General features: G+C 50.0%; 2 protein-coding genes across 3 annotated transcripts in view; both read left to right on the plus strand.

The window, feature by feature from the left end:
• Positions 1–275: 275 nt before the first annotated feature.
• Positions 276–16465, plus strand: PPRC1 (peroxisome proliferator-activated receptor gamma, coactivator-related 1). 2 transcript variants are annotated; one of them, XM_012661753.1, is made up of 14 exons: positions 276–497; positions 4985–5173; positions 6329–6475; positions 6596–6697; positions 6828–9720; positions 9980–10033; positions 10890–10947; positions 11730–11800; positions 12752–13475; positions 14869–15015; positions 15106–15172; positions 15286–15407; positions 15632–15783; positions 16063–16465. In XM_012661753.1, the coding sequence occupies exons 1-14, from the start codon at positions 345–347 to the stop codon at positions 16164–16166; spliced, it is 4983 nt and encodes a 1660-aa protein (XP_012517207.1). In that variant the 5' UTR covers positions 276–344; the 3' UTR covers positions 16167–16465. The 2 variants fall into 2 exon arrangements, with proteins under 2 accessions (XP_012517207.1, XP_012517208.1); XM_012661754.1 differs by having other exon boundaries at positions 11733–11800; positions 16063–16316.
• A 1513-nt stretch (positions 16466–17978) lies between these two features.
• Positions 17979–20845, plus strand: part of NOLC1 (nucleolar and coiled-body phosphoprotein 1) — a 42878-nt gene continuing 40011 nt past the window's right edge. Inside the window, 4 exon segments of the mRNA XM_012661633.1 lie at positions 17979–18117; positions 20302–20357; positions 20472–20614; positions 20715–20811. Of these exon segments, the coding sequence (XP_012517087.1) occupies positions 17998–18117; positions 20302–20357; positions 20472–20614; positions 20715–20811 (416 nt within the window). The 5' untranslated portion in view covers positions 17979–17997.

The following is a 20845-nucleotide window of genomic DNA, read 5'->3' on the forward strand; positions in this document are numbered from 1 at the left end:
CAAAGAGGCGTTCCAACAGTTGGACAAATTAACGAAAATGAAATGATATGTTAACTCTCCCCCTTACTGCTTACGCGCTCCCCAAATTGCTCTACCCGTGTAACACAAATCTAAAGCGCTAGAGCTTGTGCCAGACGGGCTCTGCGGAAAGCGACTACTACTCCCAAGAACCCTCGCGCGAGGCCAGGCCAGGTCCCTTTTCCCGGGTGCAAGTGGTCTCGCTGCATGGCTTTCTGGGAGCCGTAGTCTTGCAGTGTTATTCGGGAGTTGTAGTTCCCTTCCTACAATCGGCTGGGCGAGGCGGCGCCGGCGATCAGAGCAGCGCTGGGTGTTCAGGGGCCAAGATGGCGGCGCGCCGGGAACGGAGAGACGGAATCGCGCCGCCCCTGAGTGGGGGCCCTGGTCCAGATCCCGGCGGCGGAGCCCGCGGCAGCGGTTGGGGGAGTCGGAGCCAAGCGTCGTATGGGACCTTGGGCGCTGTGAGCGGCGGGGAGCAGGTGAGAGGCTGGCGGGCGGCCCGGCTGGCAGCAAAGCGATGTGTGCCGGGCGGTGACACGTGGACGCCACAGGAGAGGGAGGAAGCGCTTGAGAGTCGATGCCGGGTGGCCGCAGGAGCCGAGTCAGGCCAAGTGGACCGAAGCCATTTGTTGGGGCTAGGCGGGCAGAGGCAGGGTCTTTACGGCCATTTCTGGGGAACGCCGCAGGGGCAGAGCCGGGTGTCGGAAACATGGCCCGTGGTGGAGGGGTCAGGGATTCAGACTTGGAGTTGAAGGCTAAGACCTCGCTCTAAAGATGCCTAGTGCTGTTACCCTAGCTCAGCGCAGCAGTTCCCTTTTCGGAGACACGTGGGCTGGGGGGAGCAATTTTCCCGGGAGAACTTGTCTGCCTCCCCTCCCCCTCTAGGCGGCCCCGGCATCCACGTGGGTTGGGCTCCCGGTGGAGGGGGGCGCGGGCCGCGGGTCCACGTGGGGGCGGGGAAGGGATGTCCACGTGGCTCCCATCCCAGGCTGTCGGGCATCTAGTATCGGCCCCGGAGCCGCACTGCTGGGAACTGGGTGTGTCTCAGCTGGTCCCGCCATCTCCAGCCCGGGCTTCACCGGCTGGGGAGGAAGGTAGGGGCTTCTAGAGTCAACTTTGCAGAGTCTTGGAGGTTTTCTTTCCACTGCTTGAGTCCGCATCGCCTGTTTACTGAAGGACTTTGCAGATGTTCGGGGAGTCTCTTCCTTCCAGATGGCGGAGTGTGATGGGGAGGTTAGAGGGCTGAGGCTGAAGGGCTGTAGAGGAGTGAGCTTGTGGCTGCTTCTGTCTGACCGGCTTGGGGTGGGTTGTGAGTCACCGGCACTGGCATTTTGGTTGCCTGCAGTCCTGTCTCATTAGTGATTCAAGGGGCATGGGGAGTGTCAACATATACTTGGGACAGGCTTAAGTAAGGGAAAGGAAGTCTGCCCCCTCCCCTTTTTTCCTCCAGCATTTCTTTTGAGGAGGCAGCTGAGGCCTGCTCCTGGGAACTGACACAGAGGAACTGGAGTGGTCCATATTTAAAGCTGTCTGGAATTTTTGCTGGGGATGGGAAAAGTTGGAGGCAGTTTTGAAAACTGTTCAACACTAGTAGAACATGTATTGGATGAAGAGGAATTCTTTCTGTCGGATTCTTTTTTCTTATCCTTCAGTTCTCCATACTTAAAAAGTGTTATTTTCCTACTCTTCAGTGGAGAGCTTCTTAAAAGTTCCAACCAGGGTGGAAGTGAACAGGAATTAGTTTGAACTGTAATTTCTCTTAAGAAATTAAGCTGAGTTCTTTGTTTGTTTTTTTTTTTTTTTTTTTTGAGACAGAGTCTTACTCTGTTGCCCGGGCTAGAGTGAGTGCCGTGGCGTCAGCCTAGCTTACAGCAACCTCAAACTCCTGGGCTCAAGCGATCCTCCTGCCTCAGCCTCCCGAGTAGCTGGGACTACAGGCATGCGCCACCATGCCCGGCTAATTTTTTCTATATGTATATATTTTTTAGTTGTCCAATTAATTTCTTTCTAATTTTAGTAGAGACGGGGTCTCGCTCTTGCTCAGGTTGGTTTCGAACTGAGCTCAAACAATCCACCGGCCTCAGCCTCCCAGAGTGCTAGGATTACAGGCGTGAGCCACCGCGCCCGGCCTATAATCTGAGTTCTTAACAGCATTTTTTTTGTGTGTGTTTCTAGGTGGGAGTTGGGCTGCCTGGTAACATCAGGTCCAGCAGACCAATCCATGCTCTTGCCCAAGGGAAAATGGCTTCTGGGGCATGAATTTGGGAGCAGCAGACCTTTTCTCCCTCATATTCTCAGAGGTCATATCTTTTGGGGCTGGTGCTGCCCACCCTCTGGGGGAGAGGCAGGAGAGATCCAAGATCCAGCTGTAATACAAGTTAGGTGGTCATTTGGGGTTGGAGAGGGTCTCATGGAGAGATTGTCCCCACCAAACCAAAGATGGCTGTGTGTGAACTCGTCAGTCACCCAGTTATTTATTGAGATACCATTATGTTTAGGCACAGGGGATACACTGGTAAACCACACAAACATGGCTCCTGTCTTCCAGGATCTTATTATGTTTTAATCAGGATAGACAGATAATAAATGAATGAGACAAAAGGATATTTGGGATTATGTAATTGGCATTAGTAATATACTCTGCAGAGTCTGGGAAGGGACATTTTAAGCTGAGACTTGAAGACCATCCATCGAAAAACTTTGATCAGAGGGAATAGCATGTGAAAACCTGAAGGAGGGAGAGAACATGGCTTATTGGAGAAACTGAGAGACCCTGTATAGCAGTGTAGTGGGAGAAGACCAGCTGGAGTAGAATAGTCTAGTGGGGAAGATCAGGACTGCCATAAGCCATATTAAGGAGTTTAAACCTAATGCTAAAAGCAGTAAGATGCCACTGAAGGGATTTTGACATGCATTTGAAAAGTTTCTGGCTGGTTTTGAATCCTGGAGGGACAAAATTGTTGTGGGAGAGCCAGTTGGGAGTTTGTTGAAGTTAGAGCTGCTGGTGGCTGCCTCACACTTTTAGCCTGGGCTTAGCCCTTGAATGATCTTGGTACTCTGGGATCTGTGCTATTTGGAGGTTGACGGGTGGGTGGCTCAGGTAATGGGGTGTAGGGGGGGTCCTCTGACTAGGTGCCTGATGGAGGTGCAGATGAATAGTTTGTAGAGCTGGGCATCATCTCGAGATTTCAGCTTAGTGGATGGGGCTCTAGTAGGCAGGAGGCAGGACAGGTAGAGATGCAGCCTCCTTCCTCACCCAGGAGTGTTTGCTGAGCCAGCTGCTATTCAGTTATTGGTTATAATTACAGGATTGTTAAGGCGTGGGAGGGGTTAGTGCCTAAAACTTGTCGCCTTTCAGTTCATCTCTGGACCTGGCCTCCTTAAGTGTCCCTAACCAGCCTTTCCTCTCATCGGGTATTGGAACACCTCAGCTTTGTTAGAAGGGTGTGTTTGTGTGTGTGTGTGTGGGGGTGAAGTCACACCTATTGCTTTTTTTCTTTTGGAAGAGGTGCTGAATTTCCCTCTGCTGCAGAAGGGGAGGAGGGTATCTGGTTTGTCTGTATTTGATCCTGTTCTCAGGCCTTTGCATCAAGTTTCTTATGCAAAGGTAGTCCCTCTTATTTGTGGTTTCAATTAACCGCGGTCAACCGTGGTCTGAAAATAGGTGAGTGTAGTGCAATAAGATAACTTTAAGAGATAGAGAGAGACCACATTCTCTCATTCATAACTTTTATTACAATATATTATTATAATTATTCTATTTTTAGTTATTGTTAAATTCTTACTGTGCCTAATATAGATTAAACTTTATCACGGATATGTGTATATATATATAAAAAAACCATAGTGTATATATAGGGTTTGGTACTATCTGTGATGTCAGGCATCCACTAGGGGTCTTGGAATGTATCCCCTGAGGACAAGGGGCACTGCTGTAGTGGAGATACCCATGGCTCTGGCCTCTGACCTCACTGGTGCCATTCTCGTCAATTCTGGCCCTGCCCATGCCCACACTCTTGACAAGTCTGGGCTGGCTGCTCCCTGCCTGACAGTAGGCTAAAAGATGTCACTAGCTCTCAGAGGAGTGTGGGGTGGGGCATCTCTAGCTACAGAATTAAGCTTTCTCTTCTTTTGCTCTTACCTAGTAGGGGTGGGGAAGAGACCCTTCCCTTGGAATTGAACTACCATCAAGAGATTGGGTGGCACACTGTTGAACCTTCAAAATAAAAGCATGAAGTGAATGTGAATATTAGCTGTGTATAAGACACCGTGCTGGGCATGATGGGTAACTGGGAAGTATAACACGTTTAAACTGTTCTAGGAGCTGAGAAGAATATATGTGTATAGAATACCAAGGTTTATTTGCCCCAAGGGAACTTGGAATCCAATTTTAGTAGAGATGCAAGGAATGTCATAGGGATAGGATGTGATTGCCAGAAAAGTGAATACTGCAGAAAAATGTGAATTTAGTGTTGTGAAGAGAGATCACCATGGGCTGGGGAAGCTTGAGGTATCTTCTTGAAGAAGGTAGGGTTTTTGCTAGGCAGAGAACAGAGGCCTAAGTGGGATTTGAGGTAGGTAGGTTGTTGTAGCTCGAACAGTCTCCTTGCTGAACTCTTTTCCTTTGGTGTGCCCTCAGACTGTCGCCCTCACCCCTACCGGCAGATGACTTCTCAACAATCTTGATCTTTTTGATGTTTTTACTCTGCAGTGGCTCTAACTGTTTCTGGATGGAGTCCAAACATTTTTCTGCCTATACAGTCCCTGAAAACTGCCATTCTGGTTGGGGCTTTTGCTCATGGATTTTACTTCTCTCTGCCCAGCCAGCCCAGAGGTTTGGCAATGGTGGGGTACTGCTGAGTTTGGGCCCATTGGTAGAGGGGCTGGGTACCTGATTTATGGAGCATATCAATCAGCTGTGCCCAGAGGGCTGGTACCCTTCTCACCTTCCACTCTTTTGCCCCAGGTGCTGCTGCATGAGGAGGGGAGTGATTCCGGCTTTGTCAGTCTGTCTCGGCTAGGCCCATCTCTGAGGGACAAGGACCTGGAAATGGGGGAGCTGTTGCTGCAGGATGAGACACTGCTGGGAACCATGCAGAGCTACGTGGATGCCTCCCTCATCTCCCTCATTGAGGATTTTGGGAGCCTCGGAGAGGTGAGTTGGAGCTGGACTTGGAGGTCTTCAGGTAGGAGCTTTGCATTGGAGGCTCTAGCTCAAATCCTGGAAGTTGTTTTAGGTATGGCTCTGCTCTCCCAGGACCTTGGCTCCTGGTTGCCCAATCTGAGCCCTGGAAGTATATACACACACACACACATATTTTATATATATATATATATATATTAATACTATTATTTTTTTTTTTGGAAAAAGAGTTTTGCTCTGTTGCCCGGGCTAGAGTGCTGTGGCATCAGCCTAGCTCACAGCAACCTCAGACTCCTGAGCTCAAGGGATCCTCCCACCTCAGCCTCCCAGAGTGCTAGCATTATAGGCATGAGCCACCATGCCCAGCCTGAAGTTTTTTTTTTTTTTTTTTGGGACAGAGTCTTACTCTGTTGCTCTGGCTAGAGTGAGCACCGTGGCGTCAGCCTAGCTCACAGCAACCTCGAACTCCTGGGCTAAAGTGATCCTACTGCCCCAGCCTCCCGAGTAGCTGGGACTACAGGCATGCGCCACCATGCCCGGCTAATTTTTTCTATATATTTTTAGTTGGCCGATTAATTTCTTTCTAATTTTAGTAGAGACGGGGTCTCGCTCTTGCTCAGGCTGGTTTTGAACTCCTGAGCTCAAACAATCTGCCCGCCTCAGCCTCCCAGAGAGCTAGGATTATAGGCGTGAGCCACCGCGCCCAGCCCTGAAGTATATTTTTTATCTGTAGGTGGAAGTTAGGCTGCAGGCTACTAGATTATGTCCCATGTAGGGATTCCTGGCTTGCTTGGACCATAATCCAAGGCCGTTCTCCCATCTGGGCTCCTGACCTACATGTCCAGAGAGTTCTGATCTGTTTTTGAGCCTAGTTCTAGGATAGCCAAGGGTTGTCTGCTGAGCATTCAATGTTTTACCTGAGGGTAGGGAGTGTGTGAAACCCACACTTTTAAGATTGAAGTCTAACAGGTCTCTGTTGACACTAGAAAGGTGGTGGATGGTAAATGAGATTGGAACCCATGCCTCCTGGTGCTCAGATTCTTCTCACTGCCAAATTGAGCTGGGCTGAGCCTGGGAGACTGATTATCTTGGCATCTAGTCCTTCTCAGTGGTCTACTAGGTCATTAGGGATGTTGGTAGGACTTTCTCGTTGTCTTTCTGGAGCAGAGCAGGTTATCTCTGGAGGATCAGAATGAAGTGTCACTGCTCACGGCTCTGACGGAGATCTTGGACAATGCAGACTCTGAGAACCTGTCTCCATTTGACAGCATTCCTGACTCGGAGCTGCTTGTGTCACCTCGGGAGAGCTCCTCTGTGAGTGTGGAACCAGGGAGAGGGGACGTGTGGTTGGTGCAAAGGTTAGAACCATATCTGTGGGCCTACTCACATACGTCTGAAGCACAAACTAATCTCAGGTCTTTCTCTCCCTCTTAGCTGCACAAGCTACTCACTCTTTCTCGGACACCTCCAGAACGTGACCTCATCACCCCTGTTGACCCACTGGGGCCCAGCACCGGCAGCAGTAGAGTGAGTGGGGTAAGCCTGATGTAGGGGGCCCTCAGGAATTCCCAGGTAGGAGGAGTATGTGGGAACACGTCTAGAAAATACATTGCAGGTCTAGAAAATACATAGAGACTCTTCCTGAGGCTTCTTTTCTCTCTTACAGGTGGAGATGTCTCTCACAGATCCCCCTTGGGACTTCTCCCCACCCTCCTTCTTGGAGACCTCTTCCCCCAAGCTTCCTAACTGGAGACCCTCAAGATCAAGACCACGTTGGGGCCAATCCCCTCCTCCCCAGCAACGCAGTGATGGAGAAGAAGAGGAGGAGGTAGCCAGCTTCAGTGGCCAGCTTCTTGCTGGGGAGCTCGACAGCTCTGTGAGTGGTATCCCAGACTTCCCCATGCACCTGGCCTGCCCCGAGGAAGAAGATAAAGCAATAGCAGCAGAGATGGTGGTGCCAGCAGCTGGGGATGAGAGCATCTCCTCCCTGAGTGAGCTGGTGCGGGCCATGCACCCATACTGCTTGCCTAACCTTACTCACCTGACATCACTTGAGGATAAGCTTCAGGAACAGCCAGACGATTTGACACTGCCTGAGGGTTGTGTGGTGCTAGAGATAGTGGGGCAGGCAGCCACAGCTGGTGATGACCTAGAGATCCCAGTTGTGGTTCGGCAGATGCCTACTGGACCCCAGTCTGTGCTTCTGGATGACCCACTAGAGACTAATCCTACCTTGCAGCTTCTCATGCCCACGCTGGAGTCAGAGACAGAGCCTGCTGTGCCCAAGGTAGCCCTCTGCCCTGAGAAAGAGAGATTGTTACTGGACTCAGAGGAAAAGCTGGACTCAGCCTGTTTGTTGGAGCCCAGGGAGATAATGGAGCCAATGGTGCCCGAGGGGTCTCAGAACCCACCTGCCAATGCAGTGCCGGGTTCCCAGAGAGCTCGAAAGGGCAGGAGGAAGAAGAATAAGGAGCAGCCAGCAGCCTGTGTGGAAAGCTACACCAGGAGGCTGAGGTCATCTTCTCGTGGGCAGTCTACTGTGGCTACAGAAGCAACCTCTCAGGCAGGCAGTTTGCAGAAACAACCTCAGGAGGAACTTCAAAGAGAGGTTGGCCCTCTACAGGGTAGGGGGAAGCCCCGGGCTTGGGCTCGGGCTTGGGCAGCTGCCTTGGAGAAGCCTAGCTCTGAGAACTTGGAAAGAAGTGCTGAACAAGGTAGTCCTGCTAAAGAAGGTCCTCTAGACCTCTACCCCAAGCTGGTTGACACTGTCCAAGCCAATCATGTCCCAGCCCATCTCTCATTGGTTGACTCTGCCCAGGGTGACCCCATGCCAGTTGACTCTATTGAAGCTGATCCCACTGCAGTTGACGCTGTTCTATCTGACCCTGTATCTGTTGACCCTGTGTTGGTTGACCTTGCTGCAGCCAGCTCAGAGCTCCCAGCTGACCCAGTGCTGATTGAGCCAGTCCTGGCTGACTCAGCAACAATTGACCCTGCAGTGGTTGTTCCCATCTCAGATAACTTGCCACCTGTTGATGCTGTCCCATCTGGCCCAGCTCCAGTCAATCTAGTACCAGGTGACCCTATTCCCAATGACCTGGCTCCCGTTGACCCTATGCTAATTAAGTCCAGACCAACTGATCCCAGACGTGGTGCCGTGTCATCAGCCCAGGAGAGTCCAGCCCCCCAGCCCCTGGATTCAGAGTCCTTGGACTCCCCAAAGGCCATCATCCCTGAAGTCAAGGAGGTTGCGGGTCCTCTGAATACAGAAAGTGGTACTAATGCCACAACCCAGGAAGCCAGACCTCGGCCTCTTAGCCTGTCTGAGTACCGGCGACGAAGGCAACAACGCCAAGCAGAGGCAGAAGAGAGGAGTTCCCAGCCCCCAGCTGGGAAGTGGCCCAGCCTTCCAGAGACCCCCACAGGGCTGGCAGACATCCCTTGTCTGGTCATCCCACCAGCCCCAGCCAAGAAGACAGCTCTACAGAGAAGCCCTGAAGCTCCCCCTGAGGCTTCTTTTGTACCTGTGGGTCCCAGCCCTTCCTCTCCTAGTCCTGAGCCACTGGCAAGCAAACCTGTGGCCTCAAGTCCCACTGAGCAGGTGCCATCCCAAGAGATGCTACTGCTGGCGAGACCTTCCCCTCCTGTACAGTCCGTGTCCCCTGTTGCACCCATGCCTTCCACAATGCCTACCGCTCTGCCTTTCCCCCCACGTGGGCTGGGCATGCCCCCTAGTCTGCCCCCACCTCCCTTGCAGCCTTGTAGTCTCCCAATGTCTATGGGGCCAGTGCTCCCTGATCCCTATACTCACTATGCCCCTGTGCCACCCTGGCCTTGTTATCCCCCTGTGTCCCCTTCTGCCTATCCTTGTCTGCCTCCCCCAACAACAGTGCCCCTAGTGTCTGGTACTCCTGGCACCTATGCTGTGCCCCCCACTTGCAATGTGCCTTGGGTACCCCCTCCTGCCCCAGTCTCACTTTACAGTTCCAGCTGTACCTATGGGCCCTTGGGATGGGGCCCAGGGCCGCAACACCCTCCATTCTGGTCTACTGTTCCTCCACCTCCTTTGCCTCCAGCCTCTGTTGGGAGAGCTGTTCCTCCACTTAAGAAGGAGCCCAGTGGTGGTCCAGCTGGCCCTCCTGAAAATGTACTTTCTGTGCCAGTGGCTCCTCCCCTCAGTCTTGAGCCAGCTGGCCATGGAGCTCCACAGGTAGAGCCTACCAAGGTGGAGGTCAAGCCAGTACCTCCATCTCCCTATCTAAAACATAAGGTGTCCTCCCTGGTGCAAAGCCCCCGGATGAAGGCTCTGCCGTGTGTGTCTGCTGAAGGTGTGGCTGTCGAGGAACCTGAATCAGAGAGGCCAAAGCATGAGACTCAGGAGACCAAGCCCAGGGAGAAGCCCCCCTCTCCTGGTACCAAGGCTGTTCCCATACCAAGGCAGAGCACTGTCCCCAAGCTGCCTGCTGTCCACCCAGCCCGTCTAAGGAAGCTGTCTTTCCTGCCTACCCCACGTACCCAGGGTCCTGAAGACGTGGTACAGGCTTTCATCAGTGAGATTGGTGAGTACCACATAGTTCAGCTGGCATCAAGAAGGGTACAAGCGTTGACTTGGGCCTTTTTTGGATTTCTTTGGAGGGTTCTTAAGAGGCAGAGCTCTGGGTTTGAATCCTTTGTGCTCTGTGCCGCTGCCTTGGCTCACTTAGTACAGTGGGCAGGGGGAGCGGAAAGGGAGAAGTGAAGTGATCTATGGGCTTCCTGGGACCTGTGTACACAGTTGATAGGGGCTGGTTTTCAATCCTGTGTTGTGTGTCTCTACAGGAATTGAGGCATCGGACCTGTCCAGTCTCCTGGAGCAGTTTGAGAAATCAGAAGGTGAGGGAACCCGGGTAGTTTTGCTCCAACTCTTTTTTTGTTTATACTTCCTTTGGGCCCAGCCCTGTAGTTGCTTAAACTGGGGTGAAGGGGAAGGATAGTCTTAGCCACTAGAGCAGCCCTGTAATTGGAATGGGGAGACCAGATTCACCTGTGACAGTAATCTAAGCCGGGGGCAGTGGTGGTACAACATGGCAAGTACTATAAAAGAGGAGACTAAGAGATCCAAATAGGTTCGGATTCCTTGGGACATTTTTCTTGAGGGAAATAGCTCTCAAGCTGGGCCTTGAAAGACAGGTAGGATTTCATGGAATGTGTATGTTGTGAATAAAGGCAAAGGGGATGTATAGGAAGGATGGTGTATGGTGCATTTGAAAGGGAATGAATAGCAGGGCTTTCTTAGTACAAGGTGTGGATCTAGGGCTATAGAGGATGTGGTGTCCTGTTCTCAAGGATCTTATGGTCTAATTGGGGAGAAAAATCTGCAGAAATGACTTCTGAGTTGGTAATAGGTACCTATAGTGTGAGACAAAACATAAAATATGGTAAGTACAGGAGACTAGTAGGCAAAGAAGTTAGTTAGGCAGGTCATGTAGAACCTTGAATGCTAGGCTTATAAATTTGGACTCTATCTCAAATTCAGTGGGGAGTGTGGGTGTTTCTGAGCAGAAAAGAGACATGATTAAAAATAGTACCTGGGCACCCACTGGAGGAGACTGGATCTCTTTGGGGAGAACCCAACAGGGAATATGTTGGCAAAGTGGATTTTCCTCCTTTGGGTCTCCAAAGCAAGCCCTCTGTGCCTCCTAGTCTGGAACATCTGGTTGGGCTTTTAACTAGTATGGTTTCTTTGCAGCCAAAAAGGAGTGTCCTCCTCCGGCTCCTGCTGACAGTTTGGCTGTAGGAAACTCAGGGTAAGTATGGAGACATGTGAGCGAGTTACCCTACAGCTGTTGGTCAGCAGCCGGCTGGTGCTCCAGGATCATCGACTGGATGCTTCTGTTGCAGGGATGTTTAGTCAGCTCTAGAGTCTTTCCCTGTTTCCCCATCCCCTGCTCTACCCATCACTACTGGGAACTGTCTTGGGGAATAAGGTGGGAGGGTGTGTACTGCCCTCCAGCTGATTCCAGTCAGGGATTCGAAATACCCTGGAGGTGCTGCCTTTTATCATCTCTGGCAAGTCATGCCTTTGGGGATTTCTTTCCTTCTTTTAATAGACCTTAAGCTTGCTCCATGCTGGTGATGGTGTAACTTACAGTGGGGGAAGATGTTAATGGCTAGGACTTCCCTGATTCCTTGGAGGACACAGGCATGTTGGACCTCCTTGCTCCCCAGTCTTCAGCACTGAGAGGTTTTTTTTCATTTCTCATGTTCATGGTACCCCATTCTGTTCTGCCAAGCATGTTCCCCTCCACTTGGTTTCAGGTTGGTTTGAGCTGGGCAGGTGGTGCTCCTGATGTGAAGGAGGTTGGGGTTATTTAAGGTCATGGCCAGTCTGCCTCCTGGAATTGGGCAGAGCTGAGTTGAGACCCAATCTATAGTCATTAGGACACTTTGTGCAGGAGGAGGATGATGGGGGCATTTGTGCATCCCATTCTTCTCTGTCACACCCCTGTCCCATTGCTTTGTGAGGAAAGCAGATGTACAAGATACTGAGGAGGCAATGAATCAGGCTTTCCCTTTTCCCCCCCGCCAGCAGCGTTGACACTCCCCAGGAGAAGAGGCCCCTAGACCGGTTACAAGCCCCAGAACTGGCCAACGTAGCAGGTGGGTTCAGGGTGGGGAACACTGCCTGTGATTAGCAACATTTACGGAGTCTGCTCTTCATCAAGTGTGTGTAGGCATTGAGGATACAAAGATCTGATCTCCATCCTTGAGGTACTCATAGCCTAAGTGGCAGATGCGTAAACAAATAAGCATGTTGAGTGTCAGAGGTGGTATGTTAAAGAAGCCTATGGTTTACAGTGAGAAGTGAAGGGGGATAGTTAGGGAAGGATTGTGTAGAAGGTGATCTCCTAAGCTGAGGCTTGAGAAAATCACTGATACCAGTTAGGTGGTAGATTTGGGGGACAGGACATCTAGGAAGACAGAGCAGCTTGAGTGATCTGAGGAACAAAACCAGCCATGTGTTTTGGGGAATATTGTGAGTGGCTTGGTCCGGCTGGAGTGTAGTGGCTGATCAGGGTGGTGGGCAGAGCTAAAGCAAGAGATGAAAATGGAATGGTGGATAGGTCAGATTATAGGAACTTTGAATACCATGTCAAGCTGTTTGGACTTCATCCTGTACATTGAAGAAGCAATTCAAAAAGTTTTACTGGATTGGATTTTGGGTACTCTATCTAGCAGGAATGTAGAAGACACATGCATGGGTATGAAGCCGGAAGTAGGGAGACCATCAGAAGATGATTGTGTGAGTCCAGGCAAGATGCAGCCAAGAAGTCATGCAGTGCTGGGTGGAGGGAGTGGATCTAAGAATGCAGAGGTAGACCCGATAGGACCTGGTCACCACCTAAGTTTGGGTAGTGAGAGGATGAGGGGTTCAGGAGGACCCTCGCTGGCTAGGATTTTGTTGCTGATTCCCTAGACGGGGAACATGGGGAATGAGCTTGGTGTACTTTGTGAGATGAGGTGGGGGTCTCTGGAGCCTGTATACACAGTATTTGGAAGTGTAGAATTGGATCTCATCCTGCTATCTCCATCCTCCCTCCCACTCAACAGGGCTCACCCCTCCAGCTACCCCTCCCCACCAGTTATGGAAGCCCCTGGCTGCTGTCTCACTGTTGGCCAAAGCCAAATCTCCTAAGTCCACCGCCCAGGAGGGAACCCTGAAGCCTGAAGGAGTTACAGAGGCCAAACATCCAGCTGCAGTCTGCCTCCAAGAAGGGGTCCGTGGCCCTAGTCCAGTCCATGTGGGCTCTGGGGACCATGACTATTGTGTCCGGAGCAGGACCCCCCCAAAAAAGACGCCTGCCCTAGTCATTCCAGAGGTGGGCTCCCGATGGAACATCAAACGCCATCAGGACATCACCATCAAACCCGTCTTGTCCCTGGGCACAGCCGCCCCCCTGCCCCCATGCACAGCTGCCTCCCAGGAACCACTTGATCACAGGACTAGCACTGAGCAGGCAGATCCTTCAGCGCTTTGCCTTGCCCCATCCACCTTGCTGTCCCCTGAGGCCTCACCCTGCCGGAATGACATGAACACTAGGACTCCCCCTGAGCCCTCAGCCAAGCAGCGGTCAATGCGCTGTTACCGAAAAGCCTGCAGGTCAACCAGCCCCCCAAGCCGGGGCTGGCAAGGCCGCCGCGGCCACAGCAGCCGTTCTGTCAGCTCTGGGTCCAACCGGACCAGCGAAGCATCTTCCTCCTCATCCTCATCGTCGTCTTCCTCATCCCGCTCCCGGTCCAGGTCCCTCTCCCCCCCACACAAGAGGTGGCGAAGGTGAGCTCTGGTGGCCCTTTAGGTCCTCTCCATTTAGGAAGTTCGTGTACTCTGGTTTACTTTGAAAGCTTTTACACATTGTCTTTGGTACTTTCAGGCACTAAGGTTTCTACTTCTGTCTTTGGCTTTTGTCTTCACCCCTTTCCTGGATTGTTGACGGAGGCAAGCTGTGAGATGATAGCTTCTATCCCTTGTTGGAGTTTGGGCTATCCCCTGAGGTCTCCTGCTTCCTTGAGACCTGCCTTGGGGAGACATTAGGGTTTGATCTTGAACATGTTGATTTTTTCACACATTGTATCAGTCCTCATTTATGGTTATTTTCTCGGTGCTATGTGGGCTAGTGGGTTAACTGTAACGGAAAACAGTTCTTCCCTTAATCACCTGTTGAGGAAAGCATCTGGGATAGTTCCTTTGGGTGTCACTGTGGCCTCATCTATTTCCTGGCAGCATGTTTTTTTCTCAGTAATAGACTCTAATTTTCCCACTTAATGAAGAATTCTTAGGTGTTGGCCATGATACACGTTTAGAAATGGCCCCTACTGCTGATCGAGCACAGTCACCTCCTGTTATGGCATGGTCACAGTATTCCTGTGAGACATGGTAGGGGAAGAGTAGTAACCCAGAGACCCAGGCCTGGCCCTAGCACCACAGAGAGCTGGTTGTGAGACCTGGGACCCAGCCCTCTATGTCCCTCAGTCTCTATTTTTCTTCCTTTGTCTGATTTGTTAAATATTTTTCAGTTATTTTTTTGTTTTTTAGAAACATTGGTTGGAAATAATATTTTTCAATTTTTCAATTTTTTTTTTTTTTTTTTGGTGACAGAGTCTTGCTCTGTTGCCCAGGCTAGAGTGCCATGGCCGTCAGCCTAGCCTACAGCAACCTCAAACTCCTGGGCTCAAGGGATTCTCCTGCCTCAGCCTCCCGACTACTAGCTAGGACTACAGGTGTGCGCCACCACGCCCAGCTAATTTTTTCTATTTTTATTATTTAGTTGCCTGGCTAATTTCTTTCTATTTTTTTAGTAGAGATGGGGTCTCGCCCATGCTGAGGCTGACCTTGAACTCCTGACCTCAAGTGATCCTGCTGCCTTCGCCTCCCAGAGTGCTAGGATTATAGGCATGAGCCACCATGCCTGGCCTATTTTTCAATTTTTAATTGCACAATTGTAAATAAATACCTCTACCAAAATACTCCAAAACATTCCAGGCGTTCTAAAGTTCCATGAAGGGCCTCAGTTCATCTGTGAGGAAAATTGTTCTTATAGAGTGCCTCTGCTCTGCTTTATCTGTGGCCCTCAGCTTCCTAACAGAGAGGCAGGGCTGGAGCCTGGGTGAGATAAGTGGGGTATACCTGCACTACTCCCAGCATTCCTGCATGCCCTTTTATTCACTAGGTCCAGCTGCAGTTCCTCCGGACGTTCCCGAAGATGCTCTTCTTCTTCATCATCATCATCTTCTTCATCTTCCTCCTCCTCATCATCCAGTTCCCGAAGCCGTTCTCGCTCCCCATCCCCCCGCCGGAGAAGTGACAGGAGACGGCGGTGAGCACATGTTCAGGGAGGCAGTGTCTGAGAGTTCTGAGTCTCGAATTATCTTTTGTTAGGGGGCCTGATGACACCTTCTTTTGCCAGGTACAGCTCTTATCGTTCACATGACCATTACCAAAGGCAGAGAGTGCTGCAGAAGGAGCGTGCAATAGTGAGTAGAGGAACAGGTCACGGCAGGAGGGGGCTTGGCCCTGAGCCATGAGCTCAGAGAGCTCTCTGTAGCTGCAGACATGATATGTCAATTTTCTTTCTTTTTCAACATAGGAAGAGAGAAGGGTGGTCTTCATTGGGAAGATACCTGGCCGCATGACTCGATCAGAGCTGAAACAGAGGTTCTCAGTTTTTGGAGAAATTGAGGAATGCACCATCCACTTCCGTGTCCAGGGGTAAGCTTGGGCCCCCAAGGTCAGGATGTTCTTTCCCATTCATCTACCTTGATGTTTGTCTTTCCTCTTTGCCCTAGTGTGCTGGGCAATGCGGGGCACCTTCATTTCTGCAGAGGGTTGACCACTGGGGAATGAGAACCACCTCCATACTCTGGGTTGCTGTGTCTTCTCCATGGCATGTGCCCAAATGGCCACCCCAGCCCCTGCCTCACCTTCCCCACCAGTGACAACTATGGCTTCGTCACTTACCGCTATGCTGAGGAGGCATTTGCAGCCATCGAGAGTGGCCACAAGCTGCGGCGGGCAGATGAGCAGCCCTTTGATCTTTGCTTTGGGGGCCGCAGGCAGTTCTGCAAGAGGAGCTATTCTGATCTTGGTGAGTGGAGTGAGGGCCGGAGGCTTTGGCATACTTCATACCCTCTCCAGAAGGGTTCCTAACCCTTAAGAGAGTTGGTCTAGGCAGACTTAACCTTCATTTGACATACTGAGAACCAAGGGATGGGATGAGAGGAGAAATGGGGGCTTTGACTTAAAAATCAGAGCAATTTTAGCTCCATCTATTATGTTGGGATGGGAGATGGCTGGCCATTTGAGGACCCTGTGGTTTGGAAGTGTGGTCGGAGACCTTGACATTTGTCCCTCTTTACCTTTATAGACTCCAACCGGGAAGACTTTGACCCTGCACCTGTAAAGAGCAAATTTGATTCTCTTGATTTTGACACATTGTTGAAACAGGCCCAAAAGAACCTCCGGAGGTAACCTTGGGCCCTTCCCCTCCCCCTTTTTCTTTGGAGGTGCCCAACCTCCTCCACCCCCCTCCCCCACTCTACGGGAGAGAGCTGCTAGTGAGGAGATGACTGTTTTATAAAGAAATGGAAAAAAGTGAAATAAAAAATGTGTTAAATCAGAGTTTTTTAAAGGGGTATTTGTTTTTTATAACAGGTATTGAAACAAGTTAACTTGCATTCCTATGTGAGATGGGTGGAGCTGAGGGGTTCCCCCCCAGTGTTTGGAACATCTAAGTCACTATGCAGACTAATAAACATGAACCAGAGAGAACTCCCAAGTGCTGTTGTACTTCTTTCTATGTGGCGCTAGTGCCAAATGTATTCACTTTTCCCATCTGAACACAACCAGGGACATGCCTCTCTGGTCAGGTGCAAAAGCCTACTGGATTCGAAACTTGGCTCCTCAGGTGTATTGTCTGTGAAATCAGTCATATAGGGCAGCGCTTCTCAAACTTGAAAGGGCATTTGAATCATGTGGAGCTCTTTTTAGAACATCAATTCTGACTTCTAGGGTGGGGTCTGAGATTCTGCATCTCAAGCAAGGGGACTGGTCCAGGAAGAGCTTTAGATAGCAAGGACCTTGAGGAAGCTCACACTTGTTGGGGGTGAGGGGGGAAAAAAAAGAAAACGACAACACATGTTCCAAATAAAGGTTTTCTAAACTGGGGCTTGTGTGTACATTCACTGTTGCGTTTGTGTTCACCATTTTAGCTTGAGGACAATGCTTGGCACACAGCAGGTGCTTGAATATTTTAAAGAATGCATACATGTGGATAGAACTTCTCTCTGGGGAAGAGGGAGCTGTAGGAGTTCTATATAGGAGACAGTGCCCGTTTTAAGAAAGGCAAAGGAGAGGTGTGTTCCATAAGGAAGCGGATCCTTATCCTTCCTGAGGGGCATTAATCGGAAGTAGTCAAGTAGTGGGTAGGATTGAAGTGATTGCTGACTGCTAATGTGACCTGAAATATGGCAGAACTTGGAATTAGCGAGTCTAGGCACTGATGGAGTTATTCATGACAAGGGGAGAGTGTGAACTCTGACCTCGAAGGAAGAAGGGTTATTTTTAGGACTGCAGATTGCAGGGATCATTGTGTGATTCAGGTTGGTGCACGACCACTTTTAACGGAGCTGACCTAAGGCTGAATAAGAGGTGTGGGAGGGTTGTCTTATAGGCAAGCCATGACTGAGGGCGGGGGAGCTTTAGGAATCAACACCCCCTTCCCCCACGGCAGAGAACCTGAAGGATCCTCCGCAGGAGTCAAGGCTGGGGTGGTATCTGAGAAAGGCCTCCCTGGGTGTTGGAGGCAGTGAAGATAAAGGGTGAGATCCATCGACAGTGCGAATGGGGGCGGCTGGGAAATGTTGTGACTAAGTCCAGAGAGGAAGGCTTGAGCCCGCCTGTCCTCATTCTAGAATCCGAATCCTAGCAGGGGCGCGGGAAACCGATGCGCCGGGAAAAGGTGCCTCCCCCAGAAAGACTACGCGCGGGAAGTCCAGAGTTTTCCCGCCACGGCCGAGGGCGTGGCCCCGTGACATCACAGCTCCGCCTCCACAAAGTATTGGCCGGTGGGCTCCGCCCTTAACCAAGATGGCGACACGCGTGGGACCGGAAAGAGTTTATAGATTTCGTGTTGACTCCGGTCCGATGTGGAGGCGGGACTGCCCTATGAAGCCCCACCCCTTCCGCTGTGCGCCCGCGCGGGGCAATGACGCCATACAGGACCGCCCTCTGTCCCCGTCGGGTTCCAGAGTTTCTGAGTCGTGTTGCGTCGACAGCGGTAGTGACGCGTATTGCCTGGAGGATGGCGGACGCCGGCTTGCGCCGCGTGGTTCCCAGCGACCTGTATCCCCTTGTGCTCGGTTTTCTGCGCGATAACCAACTCTCAGAAGTGGCCAATAAGTTCGCCAAAGCGACAGGCGCTGTAAGTCCCGGGCTTCGGGCGGAGACTGGGGTGGCATGACCACAAGGTTCCAGGCCCTGACAGGCTTAGGTTTCCGAATGGGGAGGTCTGTGGGATCCGCCACTCCAGTGTCTTCGAGGCCTTTGCGCCGACTTCTTGGCAGTGACCAGAGAAAGCCTGGAGCCTCCGTCCCTCCTCTTTTAGCAGGTCTGACTACGTAGCGCTGAGTCTTGTTGCTCTTTTCCTGGTAAGTCGTGCAGCGGCGGCAGCGTGGGAACCTCGTGGCTCCAGGTCACATGGCTGGCAGAGTGCGGCGAGGAGCTAACGCGGTGTCCCACCGAGGACATTGGTGGCACCTGGTTAGGGCTTTTCGTTGGCTGAGACAAAGCATGATTTGATCTTACCCTTGATCCCATTTACCTGGGGCTCAAAGATAAATGAAATTGCGTTAGAAATGAAGGCTGGGATTTTCGTTAGTAAGTAAAACGAATGAGAGTCAAGGCAGGGTTCTACTTTTAGTTATACTGATGCAGAAGGACTAGCATCATACATAGCCCTACCAAGCAGAAATAGCAATGGGCTTGGAGCTTTGGCTAATGGAACTAAACAAACCTAAATTGGGGACCAGGCTCTGCCACTTTGTAGATGTGTGACTTGGGCAACTTGCTTAACCTCTCAGAGTCTGTTTCTACAGGGATGTAATCATCCACTTCATAGGACTTTTGTGAGTTTCAGTAAGCTAATGTATACAAGTGGCAATTCCAGTGCTGTTGCATAGGAAGCATCTATAAGTGAAAGCTATTATCATAGTTATGGCAATTTAGTATGCTCCAAATACATGTAAGAACCAGATGACCAGAAAGTGAAAGGTTCATAAACTACATCTCAAAAAAACCAGACATGCCTACGTGGGAAAACACCTTGAGAGAGGTTAGAGAGGTAGGATAGGATGGTAGCATGAATAAGAAGAAAGGCTTGTTCTTTGCAGCAGAATCGGGCTGCAAAAGGAAGGAATCAGATCAGCCTCAGAAAGAACTTTCTTCAGCTGGGACAGGCTGCCATGCGATCTAATATAACTGCTTTCTTATTGGAACTGTTTTGAGTTGTCCCTAACCTTGACTGTTAGGGAGACTACAGAATGTTTTTGACAGTGGACTTGATAGAATTGGGCATTTCAGAGTTAGGATTCTTTGGATTTAGGTGACAAAAGCTAATCTTTGTGGAGGGCCAGATGTTAAGCCTTTTACATATATTATCTCTTATCCTCATAGTAACTTAATGAGATGTGTCGTAAGATTATCTCCATTGTATAGAGAATAACAATCTCAGAGATTAAGAAATTTTTTCAGGGTCATATGATAATAACTTACAAAGGTGAGTTCACATCTATACTGACTCTGATCCTGCATTTTTCTTTTTTTTTTAAGAGATGAGGTCTCATAGCTGGGACTACAGGCATGCATTACCACATCCAGCTAATTTTTAAAATTTTTTGTAGAGGTGGGATCTTGGTGTGTTGCCCAGACTAGCCTCAAACTCTTGTACTCAGGCAATCTTCCTGCCTCAGCCTCCCAAAGTGCTGGGATTATAGGCATGATAGGTGTGCAGTGCTGCACCTGGCCTGATCTTTTGATGCTTTGCCATTTTTTGCATTGGTTAATAGTCTATGTAAGTGTAGTTAATAAACTAAATGCAATTCTTTTTTTTTTTTTTTTTTTAAATTTCTTGAGGCACCATACCTGGATAAATTCAGTTCTTTACTGTATGCATATATTATGTATATATAACATACAATACTTACCGATCATCTCTTGGAGGCTTGTTTCCAATGATTTGGTATTACAATCCACATTGCAGCAAATGCCCTCTTGTATTAGTGTTTGTTTCCTTGTTCAATGGATAAGATTCTTAGCTAATACATTGCTAGAGTAAAGAGAATGAATTTTTTAAAAGACTTTGATAAATATAGATTGGCAGTCAGAAGCTTAGATAGTGCCACAAACTATAGGAGTAGCCCAAGTTTTTGGTACCAAAAATTGGGAAATACACAAGTAGAATATTTTTCTCCTGATTTATGCAAGTAGGAAAAGTCTTACGAAGATGTAACATTTATATCAAATTTAGTAGGTGTGTATGTAACCGGTCACATTTAATGAAAGAATAACCAGGATAAAATGTCCTTACCTAGCTCTTTTTCTTCTGTAGACACAGCAAGATGCCAACGCCTCTTCCCTCTTGGACATCTATAGCTTCTGGCTGAAGTAAGCATTCCCTGTTCCACTTTGGCTGTTTTCTCCCCTCAGGTGGGCTGGGCTGTGTTCTTTGGTTTGAGACAGTCCCAGTCCCCCAGAAATTAGCCTAATATACTTCAGCAGGTCCGCTAAGACCCCAAAGAGGAAGTTACAGGCAAATGGACCAGTGACTAAGAAGGCTAAGAAGAAGACCTCATCCAGTGACAGTAGTGAGGACAGCAGTGAGGAGAAGGAACAAGCTCAAGGGCCTCCAGTTAAGAAGGCTGGTAAAGCAGACAGGGGGTGGGCTGGGTGGCTCTAGGAAAAAAATTTGCAGCCTGCCTGTACCATATGGCTGATTCTTACTGGAACTTGTGCTTTATTCAGCTGTATCTGCCAAGCGGGCCAGTCTGCCTCAGCATCCTGGAAAGGCTGTGGCCAAAGCATCAGAGAGCAGCAGCAGTGAAGAATCCAGTGATGATGAGGAAGAGAAAGACAAAAAGAAAAAACCTGTCCAG

The sequence above is a fragment of the Propithecus coquereli genome, unplaced genomic scaffold (assembly GCF_000956105.1).
Source record: "Propithecus coquereli isolate 6110/MARCELLA unplaced genomic scaffold, Pcoq_1.0 Scaffold73, whole genome shotgun sequence".
In the NCBI taxonomy this organism is placed as follows: domain Eukaryota; kingdom Metazoa; phylum Chordata; class Mammalia; order Primates; family Indriidae; genus Propithecus; species Propithecus coquereli.

What these genes read in the sequence shown, in the direction of transcription:
- PPRC1 (XM_012661753.1), top strand. Translation starts at nt 345, where the DNA reads ATGGCGGCGCGCCGGGAACGGAGAGACGGAATCGCGCCGCCCCTGAGT. An exon ending in CCACACAAGAGGTGGCGAAG is followed by an intron (nt 13,476 to 14,868) that starts GTGAGCTCTGGT and finishes TTTATTCACTAG; the next exon opens with GTCCAGCTGCAGTTCCTCCG. An exon ending in TGCAGAAGGAGCGTGCAATA is followed by an intron (nt 15,173 to 15,285) that starts GTGAGTAGAGGA and finishes TTTTCAACATAG; the next exon opens with GAAGAGAGAAGGGTGGTCTT.